General features: G+C 39.1%; 1 protein-coding gene across 1 annotated transcript in view; it reads left to right on the forward strand.

Moving 5' to 3' along the window:
* Nucleotides 1-20,350, forward strand: part of trim71 (tripartite motif containing 71, E3 ubiquitin protein ligase) — a 48,890-nt gene that overhangs the window by 20,880 nt on the left and 7,660 nt on the right. The window contains exons 3-6 of the mRNA XM_088328944.1: nt 12,451-12,585; nt 17,161-17,403; nt 18,375-18,872; nt 20,048-20,188. Of these exons, the coding sequence (XP_088185070.1) occupies nt 12,451-12,585; nt 17,161-17,403; nt 18,375-18,872; nt 20,048-20,188 (1,017 nt within the window). The remainder of the gene's footprint in view (nt 1-12,450; nt 12,586-17,160; nt 17,404-18,374; nt 18,873-20,047; nt 20,189-20,350) is intronic.

The following is a 20,350-nucleotide window of genomic DNA, read 5'->3' on the forward strand; positions in this document are numbered from 1 at the left end:
GGCCGGTAATCGAACCTGCGACCACTTGATCTCAAGATGAGCGCCTTACCTGCTTAGTGTGCGTCGCTGCGCGTTGACGACATTTCCTTGACTTAACAGTCAAGAGTTGTCACAAAAAAGGCTGGAGGGAAAAAAAATGCAAATGGGAAAAATATTTGTGAATATGAAAAATATTAGCGACAACCCTTACTATTGCTCCAGTCTGCAGTCTGTAACTGCGTACCGTGCGGAGCAGGCTTCCTGCTTCAGTAGCTTTGCCCCCGGTCGCTTATCCAACCAGAAGGCGCGAGGTGGGTAGCGTCCAAGACAGAAGGCAGAAGAAGAAGAGAAAAGTTCGACATGGCTGTTGCCCTGGTGTTGTTTAATAATCGGCTTAATTATATGCCGATACGATATCCGTCAAATTCCCTAATATCGGTGCCGATAATCGGACCGACCCACAATCGCAATCGACCCCTAATATTAATGTCGCTTAGCAATAAGTCTTAACTACGTCGCAAGCCATTGAAATTGGTTAAAAAGAACCACAAATGACTGTTTTTTTCTGTTATGCAACTGAAGGAAGAATTGATTTTGAAGTTTATACTTTGAAACATTTTTTCACCTTGGCTCAATAAAAACGATTACCCAGATTTTTTTCTTGCCAAATGCAAGATGTCCAGCTGGTCCTGAAAGGGGGTGGCTCCCACGGGGTGAGGTCCAACGGGGGCAGGGATGAAGGTCATAGGGGGATGGGGCATGGAGAGCTGTGCGGGGGAGGGTATAAGAAGTATTTCAAGGATCTGAGGGAAAATAAAAATCCTGTCCTCATTGAAAGAAGTGGAATCTCAGTCTACTTCTTTTTCACAAGTTTCAATTTCCTCGGGCTTTTAGACAGTTACTGCCTCTCTTCATTTAGATAATCCTGGAATGGCCTCTATTTTAAGGAGAATTATTTAAGAGCAGAATAGTATTTTCTGTATTTTCCGCACCTGCAAAAATATTATATATTGTTATATATAAGTCGCACTGGACTATAAGGTGCAATAAATTGAGACTACACATGTGTATTAGCATTGGGCTCTTTACACATTTACGGTGTATATTAGTGCAATAATCGGCAAGTGTCGCTGACCAAAATCGCAAAACATTGTCTGGAGCAGGAATCCAACCCAAGTCGCAGCAGTTAGAGTGCCGGCACTTGATAACTAGACCACTGGTGATGTATGTGACACGTGAAAAATCCTAACTTTTGGTATAAATAATCTAGAGCTTTTTTTTTGACCTACTCAGAAATTCATGGCAGTCCGGATTAAATCATCCAAAAGTCCGGACCGCAGACTTTATGTTTGACATTGCTGGGTTAATCAGTCTCTCAACTTCACTTGTGCATCTGTAACGTTGTGGTTTAATATGTATACGTAAGCAAAATAGCTTGAATAGTATTTAGTTGAAATACTTTGCCCTCTCCATTCTCTAACGTTCGCTGGCTGGTGAAGAAGTCCAGAGATTGTTTAACCTGTCAAAGAGCAGAACAAAGTGCTCTTTGCAAATGTTTCTGGCACAGTTAGTTAAATAGTTTGATAACGAGATGAGCTCTTATGCCTTTTCGTAAGTCATCTGTACCATTGGTGGTCTAGTGGTAACGTGTCGGTATCACTACATGGGTTCAAATCCCATCTCATGCAACGTTTTTTGATTTTGGTCAGCGATGTTTATTGATCGATCAATCATTGCACTAATGCGGTAGTATTCCGTAAAATTCCGTCTAGAGGGTTTGTTCAGGTTCTTGAAATCTTTGGAAACGCTTGATTTTTTTTTATGTTATGTTTTTGACTTGATAGACCCCAAATTAAATGAGGAAAAACAGACCTGCTTAAAAATGATGCCGGCACTGCTCTTTGGTGGCTTTGCTTTGCCATTGAATTTCTTCTTCTGTTCCCTCTTTCTTTCTATCTCTTTTCCTCCTTTATTTTTAACGTTCTCTTTTCTTTGTTTATTTCAATTTCTTTCTTTCTTACTTTCGCGTTTGTTTTTTTTTTCTTCCTCTTTTTCTCTTCATTTCAGTCTCTTTTTCTATCTTGCTTTATCTTTTCATTCTTTCTTGCTATGTCACTTTCTTTTTTTTCTTTTTTTACTTTTCTTTCCCTCGTTTTCCTTTCTCCCTCTTTTTTCATTTTCCGCTTTGTCTCTTTTGTACTATTCCTGCAGGAGTATTTCTACAGAAGCATTTTCATAGTATTTCTGTAGTATGTTGTAGTATTACTGTAGTTGCATTTTTGAAGAATGACTGTGTTTGTATTTTTGTAGTATTTTTGTACTATTGTATTACTTTAGTAGTATTTTGTATTATTTCTGGAAAAGTATTGTTAATGATGGCAATCTATAATGACGAAGTTTTGAGTTTTTCCTTGCCCTCAAGTAGGATTTAGATCAAGGGATGGTCTAATAATAGTCAGTCTGTGCAGCCCTTCGAGACTTCTTGTGATTAAGGGCTATACAAATTGACTTGACTTGCTTTCTTACTTGCTTTAACACTTTTTTTCTCTTTCTCTCTTTCTGTCTTACTCTAATCTACTAGTTCTGGCCTCTACAAGAATGCTCTTTCCACTATGTAGCCCTGAGCTAAAATGAATTTGACAGCGCTGTTTTAATGGCAACGGAGAAATTTGAATATTTTTTTGAAAGTCCTTAAAAAGTGCTTGAATCTGGCCATGAAAAGGTGTACGAATCCTGCGTTTAGTTACGCTCTCCTATAATTACTGTATGCATTTCCAAATACACCCACCGTATTCTGCGGTGTATAGAGACTGCATCAGATTATAAGGCGTATTTTCAAAATTCTAGCCGATTTGGCGTTTTTAGGTGCACCTTATAGTCCAGAAAATATGGTATTTTATTTCCCCAGTTGACTGCATCATGACTTTGTTCCCCCAATGACAATGTTGTATTGCCCCTGCCATTTTGAAGCATGTAAAAAAGTGGTGTATAAATACTGTCAACATTCCTAAAGATAAGTGCTCTTAAAGTCAACTCCTCTATCAGTTCGTCCTCTTAGAGCACACACTTATGACCTTGGTAGGACATGGTGGAAACATGAAATGCTATCTAAGGTCATGTTACATGCAAGCGCAGAGTGTTTCCTCAAACTCGGTGTCCCCCCTTTCACTATCTCTGTGACCTACATCTGCCGTGACCTGCTCATGCATGTAAATATGAGTTCAGTCGGGGTCTTCCCGAATTCCTAAACCTCACAATTATGATTGACACATTTGTTAGCAAATGAAATTTTAAATTAATCAATATGAAGATGTCCCTATTGTAATCAAATTAGACCCTGAAATAAGTGTGCTTAATGCCACTAGTGATTTATTTTTATGCACTGTTTTTACGTGCAAGTGTGCACAATGGTGATAGAGACGCAGAAAGAACATTCAAAAGTTTACAACTCTTTTACAAGGTCTAAAAATTTGTCCAAAGCGAAATACACATTTGCAACGTTTTTAGTGTTGGCCACTTTTGGAAACGACTAGACCTACCCTTAGAAAAATGTGTAAAATACAATGTTTACTTTTTCAGCTTATGATCAAATTTGACAAGGTAATAGGTAAGGCTTTAAGCTATTGTCTCACCATTTTTTCAGATAACATGCCAATGCTACACTCTTTTGCAGGCATTTGATAGCATACAAAAAAAATCAGGCGAGAATAAAAAACTTCTATCTCTGTGTGTTCCAACTCTGATTACTCGATGTTAGTAGCACTGGGAATGATTATTTTAGTAAAGGACAAAACTGCAGTCTCACCTTTCAAAAGAAACCAAAACGGTCCGCATTCTCCAAATGGTTTAAGAACATCATGCAATTTACCGTGGGTACGTCCTGGATTGGGATTTCAGGCGAATTTTACAGGAACGGTAAGGGGTTGGTTTGAATACTCTGCAAAAATACATAACCTATCATACTAATTACTTTTTCCGAAAAAAAAAAAAAAAGGTTGAGAAAGTTGGATTTCTTATTCACAGTCGAATCTCTACTTAGGTCATCGCTGTGTTTGTCCGGCATCCTGCCGCTATGCTGTGCTCCGTGGCACTGGCCCCTACTTGCACCACACAACACAGTGCAATTCAGAGGTCAAATATTACACGCTGGGGCTTTAAGAACAGCTCAAATGACAGACCCCACCTCAAAATGTCTGACATGCTCTGAAAAAGCTCGTTTGTCACCAATCTACTGCCATGATACTCGAGGTCTGTTTTGCAAACAATGCAGGTAAGTCTTTTTATTCGCCGTATCCAGGTTAAAATGCTCCTTTGACACCGCCGTTTCTGTATGTTTGTGACCGCTCCAGACAGCTGCCATTGCGTGCAAGTGACTCTAGGCAGGGTTTATATTCATGTAGAGATGCCTCTCTCTGTTATAAAAATGTATCTAGCGAAAACAGTCGACAATAAAATTCGTTATCGATTTTGTTGACTAATCCCCAGTTCCTGCAAAGCCCTCATTTGGCTAGTAAGTGGTGTTTTTATGTTATTTATTTTAAAGCTCAGGTTCTTAAGCTCGCAGCTGAGCATCAAGGGAAGCTAGCTGACCATCTGGCAATTGGTTTTTGTGCAGCTCCTTAGTGTTTGCTTGTCCATTCTGCCAGAGGTCACCGCAGGAGTGTATGCTGACGCCAGATAATATGTAAACAGGCACACACGCCCTCCTTTACCATGAGGTAGGAAATTTCCGCCCTCTCCAGCCCCCATTATCATCCCTGACCTCTGACCCTGGTCTTGTGACTCACCCGGTTGGCTCGATCTGTGTCCCTCTTCCATCCGATTGGTCATTTTGACGCTCTTTGTGCAGCAAACTGTGGTCTGCTGGAAAGATATGAAAAAAAGGTCCCTTATTGCAAGTAGACTTATCATGACATCCTGCGTTTGGGAATTTTTAGAGGTGGAATGTGTCGTTTGTAGTTTCCTCAAAAAGTTGAAAGTAGAATAGTTTGTTGAGTAGGGCTGCACCATGGACCAAAACCCAATCAATATTGTGCGATAGTGTAATCTCAAGACACTGCGGTTTGAGCCTGTTCTGAGCAGACAGCATCCACAAAAGAAGAGGGTGCCGTTTCCCGAGGTTAAAGAATGTTATAATGATTCAGGACAGTTCCTGTGTTTTTATACAGCTTACATGACCATTCAAATAAAAATAAAATTTTATTTTTTCACCTCTGGGACGAATTTAGGAAAAGGCATAACATTCAAAATTAACAAAAATATCAGTCAATGGAATTTTTCTGGGTTTTTAAAATCACTGTGGCAGGTCATTTTGGGTTAAGTACTCAGAAGAAGAAAAAAACTACTCAGAAAATGCCCTCTTCATTGAAATCGAAGATCACTTTGAAATTGCAATACTGGTCTGAAACCTAAAATGATGCAGCCTTTCGATGAAGTATGTGTTGCCCGACTGAGTTTAGATAGCTGTAATTTTTTATTTTCTACTGCGCCTACCTGCATTTATTTTACGTTTAGCAAAGCTGTTCACTATTTTTATGTTTGGCATTGAATGCGTTAACTGGATTATTTTCAGTTTTACAGTTGCATGAACTCACCGTGCTATAGAAATTCAAGTGGGAGCCAGAAAAATCCTTTTTTTATCTAAATTGTCATGCTGGTTTGAAATGAATAAAAATGAAATACAAAATGAAGGTTTTAGAAGTGCAGGTGCAATATGATCAGACTCCACCTGGTCCTCACGGATCCTCAAAGTGTTAAACGGCATTGATTTTATTATTATTAGACATTCAAAAAAGTCTCAAGTCTTGGATTTAACTAGCCTTAAGCTGTAGGAGCCGGCTACATGAGATCCAACTACTAGACTGGACCTACTAAAGCTGAGAGTATATCCTTTACTGCTCTTTAGCGGCCAGAGGGAGGATTAGGTTTACATTTTTAATACTTTCGATAGGAATGAGCTAGAGACCTGATTTTTTTTTTGACATACTCTCAAAATTTTCGTTGGCAGGATTAAATCATCCAACGGGCCAGGTCCCGCAGGCTCTATGTTTGACATGCTTGGCTTAGACTTTGTAATCGGAATAGTGGCAAACCCCTTGTCAATAGGGTTGTTTGTCAGTAGTCATGCGAACGCTTCATTCGGACTGCTCTAAAAATCAGAATTCTGATCCCAGTCAGAATATTCCCTGCATGAAAATGTGGAGTCATTAACTGTGTTGTCCGATCTGTGTTGTAGACAATGAGTTCCCTGTGAGAGCAGCGTTCACACTTGCAAACATTGTAAAGCAAAGAAAAAGTGAAGCGGTCAGAATCTTGAACAGATTTTATTGATGGGCTGTTTAAATTGACCTGTGAGTCCTTCATGCTGTCTCATACAATGCCAGGCATTTCTCTTAAATGGGAAGAGCCGATTTTTGCTATTTTCACTCATTTTTTAAGGCGTACAAAAATGGTGTTCTGTAATTATATTGGCAGAGGACATATCAAAAGATGACTTGAACCCTCATCTTTTGTAGAAAATGAAGTATGATTCTAGCTTTTACAATTCTTGAGTGAACAGCAGTTTTCAAGAAAAAGAGAAAAATGGCTTTTTGTGAAAAGTTGCACCTCAAGCAGGACTTTTACTTTGGTGTTTTTTTGCATTTGTGATACCTCCAATATCTAAACAATGCCTGTTATAAACACAGGGGCAATTTGCTTGCAAAATAACATTTTATTGCACGAACCAATGAACAGATACATAAAGTTTGCAGGAACTTTTCAGCACCTTGTTGTCTCTGGTGACGTGATCACACGATTTTGGTCAACATGACGATCGGGTTTACTGCAGATGTGCACAACCTTCACTCTTTGATCATACAAAGATGGGACTTAACCTTTTTAGAAGAAAAAATCTTTTTTAGAAGCGCTAACTCTTCATTTATCCATATCTTCACTACTCTTACACACCACTTCACTATGCCTACTCGCCATTTAGGGCCACTTACACACTTCAATAGCTGGATACAGGAAGCAATACTAGGACGTGGGGGCTTCCTCGATAAGTGGACAAAGATCTGATCAAAGCCACTTCTGTCACCTAATGGTAATTAATTATACTGAAATCATTCCCACAGGCTTGATACCGATTTAAGACCTGCGCCAAACCCTTTTATTTATTTGTATACATAAAACAAAACAGGCATTTTTACATTTTAGCACCCTGGTAAAATGTTTCTGTAAAATACGTTATGGCATTGAATGAGTTCACTGCAAAATGTGAACTACTTTCTTCCCCTTCAGGAAGTCTAATTTAGTTGTCTCCGGAGATGCCCACCTCCTACGCTGCAGCAAAGTAAAGAAAAAAACCCGCTGCTGGTCTTTGTTCTTGCTGCAGGGAGGGGAGTGTGGTATGCCTTCTAAGACGGGGGCTGCAGATCACGACCTGTAAGCTTTAGCTGACCTTTGAGCCCTGCGGCCAATATCACAAAGGACCGCCTTATCCGAACACCCCTTTTGTCCCTGTGAGGTCTGTTGACCTCTCACAGAAACACCAAAGGAGTAGCCGGCCAAATGTTGGCCCAAATTGTCAAGTTTGAATATGCAAATCGACACTTCTTACTCTTCGCCGGGCACTTTTGCACCTTCACTAAACTTTGAAATTATAGTTGCAGTTGTATTTAATATTTGTTTGTCTTGAATTTCAAATAACTTAGAACAGTGGTTGGTTCTCAATTGGACTTACTTGAGGACCCCGCATGGATTGTAATTGGAGTGGGAATTACAGGCTTTAACCGAAATCAAGAAAAAAAATTACACTCTTTAAATGTATTGATTGAAAAGATTAAAAATATGACATCATTGTCAGCCATCTTGCTGCTACAGGCACACAAATAAAAGTTTTTTTTCCCTTTTTTTTCCGTTCATCACTTTTCTTGCATTTCTCTTTTCTCTTTCATTTTTTTCTTGTTTTCTTTTTGTTTTATCTGTTTTTATCTTTTCTCTTTTTTCTTTCATTTTTTTCTTTTAACCCATTTTCTTTTTCTATTCTTTTCCCCCTTTTTTCTTTAGTTCAATTTCTCTTTTCCTTTTTTCCTTTTTGCTTTTTCAGTGTTTGTACAGGTGCTTGAAATCCTTAAATGTTTAAATCTTATTGTTGTTTTAATGCTTGAATTTTGGGTTAATGCTTGAAACTGTTGACATGTTTCTCGGCAACCTGACCATGCATTAATTAAAAAACAAAACAAAAGAAGTTTGCTTAAAAATGATGCCAACGCTTTGCCATTGAATTTCTTCCACCCTCATGAATAACATTGGAATGGGAAGAACTTTTCGCAATTAAAAATGTAAGCTACATATTACATGCCTAAATTGGTCCTGGAGAAATTGGAAAGTTGTTTTTGTAAGTCCTTAAAAAGTGCTTTAGATCGGCCATGGAAAAGATAGATAAACCTTGTTCTTTTTTCTTTTTTTCCACAAAAGGCTGGTAAAAAAAAGAGAGGTAAAATGATGCCTTTAGGTCACTTTTGAGTCTCTGGTTTGTATTCCTCCTTGAGCTTTTTAGCAATCGTTTAAGGTTGCACGACGCACTACAGCAGGGGTGTCAAAGTCAAATGGACGGAGGGCCAAATAAAACATTTGGCTACAAGCCGAGGGCCGGACTGTCCAATCTTTACTGAAACCAAGATTTAACCTACTGAAAACACAACAAATATATTACAATATGATTGGATAAATAAAGCAATATTTTCTTATGACTCTCAGTCATTTTTAATTTCAGCAGGCACAAAATACAAATGTCCTTTATATAAAAAACTCAGAACATATCTCATAACAACAACTCATAACCATTTTCTATCATTCAATCATCTGAAATTATTAAAAAGAAATATTGCCTCGAAATACAATAAAATAAAGTGCAAAAATCTCTTGTTACTTAAAACCAATAGCAATCAACACACTGGACCTCATCTGTCCTGCTCAAATGTACATTGACTTTCCTTTCTGTGCTTTCTCTGGGTTAGTGTGAAAAAAAGGAATTACTGATTAACAAATAATAACAATCAAAAGTCATTTTCTCTGTTAAATAGGAGACAATTTTATCAAAAGACTGTTGTCCACATCAAGATCTATTTTCCATGAAAAGCCGAAAAACAAGAAACACTCCCAGGACAGAGTCGGCAAACAAAAACAACATAGTCAACATAGACAATAAAGCTTTAAAATTCCCGAGGGGAACAACAAAAAACAAGACCTTCTTTATGTGCATATTTAACTTTTAAACTTGGACGGAGTAAAAACTTCAAATGTGTAATTGCACAGGAAACATTACTGTATTATTACTGTATTTACATACATTTATATACAGTACTGTATTACTACAACTCTACATTACTTGTTTGAGGCGTGTGTTTTGTTTCATGATGCCGTCTAATATTATACAAGTACTCTTTCATCACCGCCACACTTTCTCCACATAGCAGACACACAGGTTTTCCAGCTACCTCCGTGAACATGTACTCCAACTCCCACCTTGTTTGAAAGCCCCGGTTTTCAGTGTCCACCTTCCGTTTAGCCATTGTTGATGGGTATCTGTGGGCTAATTTTTGCTGTTATGCTAATGACTGCTGCTGATCGACTGCTGAATAAATCAAACCGCCTCCTGCTTTGCTCCCGCTCGGCGCGTCCCCGTTGCATTGTGGGAAATGTAGTATTCATGCGTACTGCGGGCTTCTGGCTTGCAGCGGCCTGCGGGCCGGATCTAATAATATATTGATATCGTCACGCGGGCCAGGTAAAACCCTCTCGCGGGCCTAATGTGGCCCGCGGGCCTTGACTCTGACATACAGTATGTGCACTACAGCAACATCTACTGACCAATTACACGCATACATTTTCGATAAAATCCCAAATGCTTCACTTCAGTAGCTTTGTCTTCAATATGATAAAATCCATATCGCATATGTTCTCCACTGTATCTGTGTTTGCCCATGCTCAACTTTGCTGGTCTTTTTCTGTGGTGCGAGACAGCTGGTGTCAACTCACATTTGCTAGGAATTATCGCCATCTACTGTTCACAGGGTTCCCACTGATCCTTAAAGTCTTAAAAGGCATTGAATTTGTAATCCTAATAGAGTGAACACATGAATGAGATTGATATTGGTTTGAAATAAAAACAATTAGCAACATTTATCAATGGTCTTTTTTTTTTTTTTTTTTAAATCGCCAATTTACTTTTGTGGCAACATCGCGTGACCACGATAACGAAGCTATCAAAAGGCTTATGTGGTTTCAGTCGGGCCTTTCAGAGAAGACTCGTGTCTTAGGTATACCCACAATACACATAGCAACTTTGGACAGACATTTACTTTGGACCATGCTGGGAAAGTGAAAATTTAATGAGAAGTGGCTGTCTAATAATTTATTCCTTATTGTTAAAAGTAGTTTTTTGTCGACTTGGTCTTAAATTTGATTTCAAAAGTCATTCAAAAAATCTAAACGTCTTAAATTTTACTTAGGAACTTGGTTAAGGAGGGCTTTTATTTGCTTCGGCAAAGACCCACTGAAAATGGGTTTACAACATAATTTCGGTTCCTGACACACCAGTTGAGGAAAACTGACTTAAAATTCCTCATTTGGTAGAGCTTAACGCTGTTAATAAGTAACTTGTCAGGATGTGTTCATGAATTTCTTTGAGCCATTTTGCTACTTTGAAGCATGTCTTTGTTGACAACCACAACCGTTGCTGTGAAATGAGTGGAGTGTTATAAATGTAGACACCGAAAGAAACGCTTTTTAAAAAAACTTTGTCTACTTGTCAACCATGCATCTTGCGACGTAAAATCCTGTCCTGCATTTTTACATTGTTCCCATGTGATAAGAAATGAGTAAACGGCAAATGTTGCTGAATCTTGTTTACAAAAAAAAAGGGAGACATTTACATCAATACTCAAGGGCTGCAACTATTAGTCGAGGTTGTTGTCAGAAGTTAATAACTAGTCGACAATGAATTCCATTGTTGACTCTTGCGCCAGACACATTTTCGTAACAGAAGGAGACATCTCTACATGAACTAAATCTCTCCTGAGGGTCGCAAATGTGCAATAGCATCTCTCTCAAGCGGTAACATAAAGTCAGCATTTCAGCCTGAATACGTTTGATGAAAAGACAATTTGGAAATCATTTTCAAAGCAGACTTTGTGTATCGTGGCAGTAGCTCGGTGAAGCGCAAACATTTAAGAAGCAGGTTAGAGGGTTGAACGAAACTGAGTCTGACTTGCCTCTTTAAGATTTAAGTAACATTCAAGCCGCTACGGTTTGGATGACAAGCAGTTTACATTTCATACATGTATGTTTCGCTAAAAGAAGAAAATATGAGCCTCATTACAGACTATGCCTGACGGCTATCTTTAAAAATTCAAGGCATGCTGTCCGAAGGAGAAACGTCAGTTGTTAAAACGGTTTGATTTCGAACTTAAGAATTGATTACTTCTTTTTTTCAGACTTTGCAGTTGACCACTGAATGTACCTCACAAAATCCACATATCTATTTTATTGACTTTCATTGCAGCTAACCAGCTGGTTCTTTGTTCACTGGGACAAAAAATGATGACTTGATTTTAATGTAGATGGATGGATGGATAGATAGATAGATAAATACTTTATTCATCCCCATAGGGAAATTCACACTTCCAGCAGTATCCTTGTGTTGAAAATAAAGTAAAAGGAATACATACATAAATACCCAATGTAACGTGTTGATATAGAGTATTTAAATAGTGCTACATAAAATACACACTAATAAAAATAGGGTAATATGCAATGTGGGGGTGTGGATTAATGTGTGCTTTTACTCCCCCGGGTGGAGTTAAAGAGCCTCATGGCATGAGGAAGAAATGATCTCCTCAGTCTGTCCGTGTAACAAGACTGTGACAGCAGTCTGTCGCTGAAGCTGCTCTTCTGTTTGGAGATTATGCTGTGTAGTGGATGTGATGAATAAATGAATGTATTTATCCGAAAAAATGTTTTATTTATGGATTTATGTCCCTACTGATTGAGCCCTGTGCCTAATGTTTTTTCTTTTTTGTAAAAATCTGCAGTTTGTTCAATAAAAGATGTAAATTTGTAAAAAAAAAAAATGTATCATCCGATTATTCAACTAATCTTTTCAATAGTCTGTGACTAGTCAAATATCACAATAGTTGTTTGTTGCAGCCCTAGTTACAAATTAACATCGGTACACCCCAATCTCTAGCGTTTGCCAGTTGTGAATAGTATTCGAGCAGACGATTGCACATTGACCTCCCAAGACTCCCTTTAATGCTTCTTTCTAACCTGCATCCTGTCTATGAGGGTCATCTTTCTTCAGGCAGTCTAACATCCTGCTGTGGAGTCGCAGCTGATCAGGGTTACTTTTGTCTCATCTCACCGCAACATTTAAAGCATGTCGATTTGTGATCCTCGTCCATTCACATGTTATTTTCTCTTTTCCAGCTGAGCATGGAGAAAGTCCAGGCCATGGCAGAGCAAGTGGAGATAAAGGCTAAGGTAGTGCAGACTGAAGTGAAGGCCCTCGTTCTAAGGCACAAGAAAGCACTGGAGGAGAGGGAGTGTGAACTCCTTTGGAAGGTAACCTCTTGATGTGTGATTTTTTTTTAGGGACACGGCATATTATTTAGCACCTCCTAGTGGTTAGGGGGAAAAAAACTACGCATGAAATAGAAAAACATGCTGCGCAGGGCAGATCCTCTACAAAAAAAAAAGAAACAAATGACAGGTGGATAATTAAAAACAAACAAAACAAACAACAAACAATAAAAAAACAAAATGAGCGAGAGAGAAGCCCCGCGCAACCCAAAGTAGAACTCAAACTCAATTCGGGTCTGGGGCCGGATCCTGACTTTCTGTTCTCAAGCAGGCCAGATCAGCATTGTTTTTCAGTATTATGTTTGATCAATCACGGATGACAAGGAATGTTTTCTAAACACAACACATTTATTCACAAAAAATGATTTTCATGTTTGGCATTATATGTGTCAACTGGTTTGTTTTACCTGTTGAGTGAATGTAGTTTTACACCCTAACTAACTCACCTCGCTATACAAACTCAAGGCTGCCCTCCAGTGGCCGGAAAAAGCATTTGGTTTCCATTAATTAAAAAAAATATATAACTTTTGATAGAAATTCCCTTAAGACCCGCTTCTTTTTTGGACATACTCAGAAATTTTTGGCTGGCCAGAGTAGATCATCAAATGGGCCGGGTCCAGCTCGCTTGCCTTATGCTTGACATGCCTGTTGTGGACAGAAGTATGCTTACATGCTTAGTCATCCCCCACAACCTAGGCACTTTGGGTCCGTCTATTTTTGACCGTCTGCCACACAGCTTGCCTCGCAAAATCATGACAGGTAGATAAGAACAAAACCTTAGCATCTCTCCCTTGTTACCTTTATCCTTCTCACCAATTGTGATCTAACAGATTGACTGTCTACAGATGTTACAGAGAATAAAATATTTTCTTTATCATCTTGTAGTCATTGAGTTTACAAGGGCAGTTGTCAGTAAGATTTGCGATGCCCTGCGTTTCTCCGTCCGCTCTTTAAACTTGAAGGAATGCCGGCGAGCGGTGGGAATACCAGTCGTGCCAGATAAAAAGTGAGTGTAAAGTAGTGGAGGTGCAGAGGGGTGTCGTGCAACCCCGTCGAGATATAACAGTATGGTTTATGGTTTTGAATTGAATTCGGAATGTTTTTTTCATATTGCATTGGTTGCTGTAAAATGGCGTACCGGGATTGAAATGCCTGATCCAGTAACTCTTCGGATTCATCAATTTTTTAACGTTCAGTAAAAATTAGGGCTGCAATAATGACAGTTTCAAAATTGTACTATTAAAACACCAGACAAATAATCATATAATATTTTTTCTTAAATTCAGGTTGATGTTGGTTTAATGATATGGAAAATTTTAATAAAATTCGTTCGATGAAGAAAAATGATTTCAAGCGTGTTATCCTTTTTTTTAAATTCATATTATTCTTTAATTATTTTATATTTCATTTTTTTGTATTGTTTGCTAAAGCGACATCTGTTACAGCCCAGTCATCCTGGAAGTGGGATTACTTCATGTGAGTTCCCTTGCTTCTCAAGGTTTTTTTCTTTTTTCACATGCTGAGGTTTTTGAGTTTTCCTTGCTCTCATGTGGGTTTTAGATCACGGGATGCTGTAATAATACTCTGTGGTTTGGAATAGTCTGTGGTCTGTGCAGCCCTTTGAGACTCCTTGTGATAAAGGGACTCACAAATAAACATGACTTGAGTTTTATTAACATACCGTAATTTGTACAAAAATTGAATTGGTCAGTCGGGCCTATATCCATAAATAAACGCCTGTCCATTTTTTAGGGACAGGCAAATAAATAATTCAAATCAAGTAAACATTTGTAGCGCTGTAAACCAACAACAGTCTAATAGGCAGCAGTAGAACAGCAAATGAAAATATTGGGCATTTTGTGATTCAGTCGTCAACTGCAAAGTAAAAAAAAACACTGTTCTCGAGGCCTCACTTTGTTGGAAAAACGTGTCTGGAGTTAAATGTCGACTATTACCATTAGCAATTTTTGTCGACGATCTCGATAGTCGTTGTCAGTCCGAAGACAAATGTCAAATTGTTTATTACAGGCTAATAATGTCATATTGTCGCACTGAGTTGTCAATAAGGTTGTCTAAAGAAGTGCCTGTAGAGATTTGGCTCCCTGATGTAGCACATGGCTGTATTCATGGTTTTTGACATGGCTGTGAATGTCACTTGAGTTTAATTGAATCCTCGAGCCACGAAAAAAATGTAAATCTGTACTGCGCTGCTGTAAATTCTCAAGTTTTCTACAAGGAGTGTAGACTGAGAGGAATGTCACAGAGCTTAGTATGTGCCTGAAACCTGAGAAGTCTGCAGTCTGCTTTCTATTATAGAACATTGATCCCCTTTGGTTTTTGGGGATACCTGTAGCAGCAAGATGGCTGACAATGATGTCCCTCTATGTGAGGCTTATGTTATGACATAATTGACGAAATTCGCAACCTTTGGGTATTTCAAACAATCATGTTAGTATGTATTACATGCATTTTTGCTTAGTATTATATTTTTTTGGGCTAAATAATGCACACTGTCCCTTTAAAGGGAACATTATTCTAGAGACACTTCAATACTTAGCGCTTCGGGTATCGCTGCTTCATGAATTTTCATCCTGCATTGTGCTCTGCATTCTGAATGGCTCAACAGAGGAAGATGCTTTCTATCGCCAACAATGTTGGACCTCTTCACGTATTAAATCTGCTATGTGGGTCTTTGGCACTCCCTAGTGGCTTCCTGGTGCATTTTCAAAAATGTTTAATTTCTGTTGGACAGAACCGGAAGTTTTCCATAACAGCCACATGGAGGCTGCAGAGTATCATGTAGAGTGAAGTGAAGGTCTTTAAGGCATAATGCTTAGCAATAAAACAGTGAAAATGTATTTTTTGAATTCTAATTTGACAGTACAGAAGTTTTGTAAAAAAAAAAAAAAAAAAAGTTAACAAAGTACGGCACTTTTATTTGTTTTAAACATATACATGAGCCTGTAAATTGGGTTTGTTCCTGTGCGGTAAATAAATGATTAAATAAATAAACAAAGGTTCCTACTTTGTGGATTTTCTTGTTTTGCGTAAGGTTCTGCCCCCAATAAACCGCTATAATCGGGGGATTTCTGTACTTGAAGATTTTGTTTTGCTAGTCCTTTTTTCTTTTTTAATAAAACTCAAATGTATCTCTTTTTAAGCTGCACAATCGTTGCATTCAATAAATTTTAGATTTTCTTTTTCTTAATTTAGGTTGTAGTTTGTAATTGATTGGGGGGTAAAAGGTTCAGTAACAGATTCTTATCTGGTCATCACCCTGCCAGTACAAAAGCTCATGTGAGGAGCATGAATGACACGAGATGAGCGCATCGGCTCAGCTGGAGCTTCCTGCCAGCAAGCGAGATGATGGCGGCTATTGTCTGGGAAACAAATCCAGGAAGATTCAACGATCACGCTGCATTGTGTTTCCTCACTACAGGCATGGTAGACTCATCACCAGGCGGGTGTGGGTGTGGGAGTGAGGGGGAGTCATGCCAGAACACTAGAGAGCTTTCCACAAAGAATGATCAAGTTCCTTTTTTGGAATGGATCATGCAACGATTGTTAACGTTGTTGACAAAAATCAATGATGAACAAATACTGCAAAATTCACACTATAAGGCGCTCTTCATTATAAACCGCACCTAGTGCATTTGAAAGAAAAACCCATTTTTTTACATACATGAGCCTACTTTGAAACATGAGATAATTACTAAAAAAGACTACACAGAAATAATTTTGATAATATACAATATAGTTCGTGATAAGGGGAAGGGAAATGAAATGAAATGATCTGCATTTTTATAGCGCTTTTCAAGTCAATGACTTCCCAAAGCGCTTTACAATGTGCTTCACATTTCTCAATAGCGGCCATGCAGCCATGTAAGGCGCTAACCTGCTTATTGGGGGTATTAGGGGTTCAGTGTCTTACCCAAGGACACTTCGACATGTAACACAGAGTAGCCGGGATTCGAACTGCTATCTCTTGATCCTAAGACGAGCGCTCTACCTCCTGAGCTACTGCCGCCCAACAGAGTGGGAAAACGATTATCAAGTCAAAGAACGAGAATGATAGCAAAGTACGAACATGGCCTACGATTGTTGCTGGAAGGTACAATAAATGGCTTAAAAAGGTAGTATCTTTGTTTTTTTTACTAGTACATTAATCTACATTAAAACAATTCAACGTTCAGGTACACGTTTTATTAATATTTTGGGTACGAATTTTTTCAAGTATATGGCTATTTAAAAAGCACTTATAGGGGGTTGCTTATATGCGTATTATGCTTCTATGCCAGTAATTACGGTACTTGAAGTAATTTGTATTGCTGGTAATTTGGTTAGCTGAAAAAAGGTGAATATATTCCATTTCAGCTTTAAACTGCACAATCCTTTCATTCAATCAATTTGAGAAGTGGGCAATGTCTTGAATTTAGATCGCAGGTTGTCATTAAAGGGGAACAGTGGGTCCTGGAGTCAGACCAGTTGAGAATCCCTCGTTTATTTTATACTAACATGAAAATAAATTCCCTTTCTCATCCTTCTCTTCTCTCACAGTTGGAGAAAATCAGGCAGCTGAAGGCTAAGTCGCTGTACCTGCAGGTGGAGAAACTGCACCAGAGTCTGACCAAGTTGGACAGCACCATCGCCGCCGTTAGCCAAGTGCTGGACGAAGGCCGCCACATTGATTTGCTGCTAGCACGCGAGCGCATGCTGACACAAATCCACGAACTCAAAGCACTGAGGGGCCTGATGCAGCCGCAGGAGGACGACCGCTTTATGTTCACGCCCCCAGACCAGGTAGGATCTAATTCAAAACTTTTGCTATCTGTCAGAGACGGGGTTCGCATGGGTGCTTGAAATCCTTGAAAATGCTTGAATTCTAATATTATTTAAGGATTGGAAAGTGCTTAAAGTTTTGATAAAGTTCCTATAAAGGCTCAACATTTTTCCTCACGTTTCTCAACAAGTCTGCTTAAAATTTAGGCAGACGCTGCTGGTGTCTGCTTTGCCATTGCATTTTTCCTGTCTTCTGATTCACTGCAGCTGGTATTAGTTTGTAGGGCACTGTGCCATGAAGCGTCATCGCCCTCTACGGGTCACACCCAAAAGGAGAGGGGTTGCTACACCTAAACAAGGCACTATGAAATATGTATTGGTGAATGTATTACGTATCAATTATGGACATTTATTAAGGGCCATGCAAAAAATAAGGGTAGCCATTTCCTTTGGGAAATTTTAATGGGAAGTACTTCCTGCAACTGTAAGCTACATATTATTAACACCTATTTGGGCAGAGATTCGTCTCAAAAACAAATGGTAAATGGTCTGCATTTATATAGCGCTTTTCAGGTCACTGAAGACCTCCCAAAGCACTTTACAATGTGCTTAATACCAACACACATCAATAGCAGCGACACTTCCACATTTCCACGCATTGAAGCCAGGAATCAATCCTGGACCACTCAATCCCAAGATGAGCACTCTACGGCCTAAGCTGCTGCTGCCCCATAAATGTGAATGTGATAGATATTTGTGATTTACTCAAGATCTAAAAATCATATGTCTTCATAAATTTAATACACGCAAGATAAAAAATCGCACATGTAAATCGCAGATCCGCAAAACTGCATGATTCAAAACATTTTTTTCTTAATGCTACAGGTAATTTGGAAAATTGGCTTTGAAAGTCTTTCAATAGTGCTTGAATTTGGCCATGAAAAAGGTGTACGTACCATGAATGTTTCAAACTCCTCCTTAATGCTCCACAGGCTCTATACATTGCAATCCAATCCATGGGCCTGATCAGCAGCGGAGCCTTTGCCCCCGTCACCAAAGCACACGGCGATGGCCTCAACATTGCGCTTCGTGGCAAGCACGCCGCTTTTACAGTGATCGGATACGATCACGACGGGGAGCCCCGTCTCTCGGGCGGCGACATGGTGACCGGGATTGTCATGTCTGTAGCGGACACCACCCTGTCTGCAGCAGAGGTTACCGACCACCAGAACGGCTCGTATACCGTCAGCTACGTGGCCAAAAGCGAGGGGGAACACCTCGTTTCGGTTTTCGTGTGCAACCAGCACATTCAGGGCAGCCCCTTCAAGGTATTTGTCAAATCGGGCCGGAGTTACGGCTCCCTGGGCTCCCAAGTCTCATCGTTTGGGGGCGAAGGCGAAGGCGATGGCCAGCTCTGTCGACCGTGGGGGATAAGCGTGGACAAGGAAGGATATGTTGTGGTGGCGGACCGCAGCAACAACCGCATACAGGTTTGTGTTTTCTGTGGGTTGTTAGATAAGTTTTAGGCAGACGTTCATAAATTACTGTATTTTTGCACTATTAGGCACACAGCATCCGATGGTGAATGGAATTAAAACCACAGTCTGGCCTAGCGTTGCACTAAAGAAATATAAGTAACATATTTGTGCATTGATTGATCAGTAAAAATATATCGCTGATCACGATTTCAAAAATTGGATGGAACAGGAATGAAACCTGGGTAGAGCACCATATCCTATGCATTAGACCACTGGTTCTCAACTGGTCTGACTTTGGGACCCACCATTCCACCCAAGCTGAGAATCAAGAAAATATTTCCTTTTCTCAAATTTATCCAATCAAAGGATTTTGCAGTTCAAAGCAGAGATAGAATATTTCCCCTTTTTCAACAAAAGCGCCAGCAAAACCAAAACAAATTCAAGTATTGTATATTCTCACATATAAGTAGATATTGCATTTAAGCGACCCCCTAAAACTACTTCAAAATAGCTACATCTTAAAAGAAAACAACATTTTTAAACCATTTACTGTACCTTCAGCCACTCGCACACCATTTTTGTATTTCACAATCCTTTCTTTCTTCGACTTCACTTTTCCTTCCCCTTATCACTAACTTTCTTGGGACCCATTATTATGGGGATAAAAAGGGAACAAAATTACAATGAAATTCCCTCCATAAATGACTGAAAAGGATCTCCTGTTAAGGAGTGTAACCGACCCTCCATTTTTGCTTCTTTTTAGCATTATGACAAATGCACATGACCCACAATTTGAGAAACAATTCACTAGGAATAGAGACAACACATGAAAAAGTATTGATAACTATGGATAAAAAAAAATCAAATGAGTTCTTTCAAATTAAAAAAATATTTTGAATAAGATACATAAATAAATAGTTCAATCAAATGGTTTCTCAGTGCTCAGGTTGTGTTTGAAGTGACAAGCGTTTGCTCCCTAGGAAAGCCATTTATGTTAATAATACAGTGATTTATATAAATGAGTTTAATCTTTCTTTAGATTTTTTGATTAAGGATTTTTGGTTTGGCTCAAAAAGGTTGAGAAACTCAAACAGAAATATAAGTACAGTTTCTGGACATTGCTAAAACGAACATCTAATTAACTGTTAAAAGCTTAAGTCTACCCACACCTTTTCTTTCCAATGCAGATATTTAAGCCGTGTGGAGCATTCCACCACAAGTTTGGCTCTCTGGGTTCTCGGCCGGGTCAGTTTGACCGCCCAGCCGGGGTCGCCTGCGACAGCCAGAGACGAATCATTGTGGCCGACAAGGACAATCACCGTGTGCAGGTAAGAAATTCTGGAGAAAAAAACTTGACAAAAATCTCCCAAACTCACACAGGCTCGCACATCCACTGACACATGTATATATTAGTAATGGCAAGCTTAGAAACAGCTGTTGAAAATGTCCGCACTCACTCTCACACATGCAAAAACAAAGCTCCTCAGCTG

This window comes from Urocampus carinirostris, chromosome 2, assembly GCF_059441175.1.
Source record: "Urocampus carinirostris isolate Australia breed hairy pipefish chromosome 2, RoL_Ucar_1.0, whole genome shotgun sequence".
NCBI lineage: Eukaryota > Metazoa > Chordata > Actinopteri > Syngnathiformes > Syngnathidae > Urocampus > Urocampus carinirostris.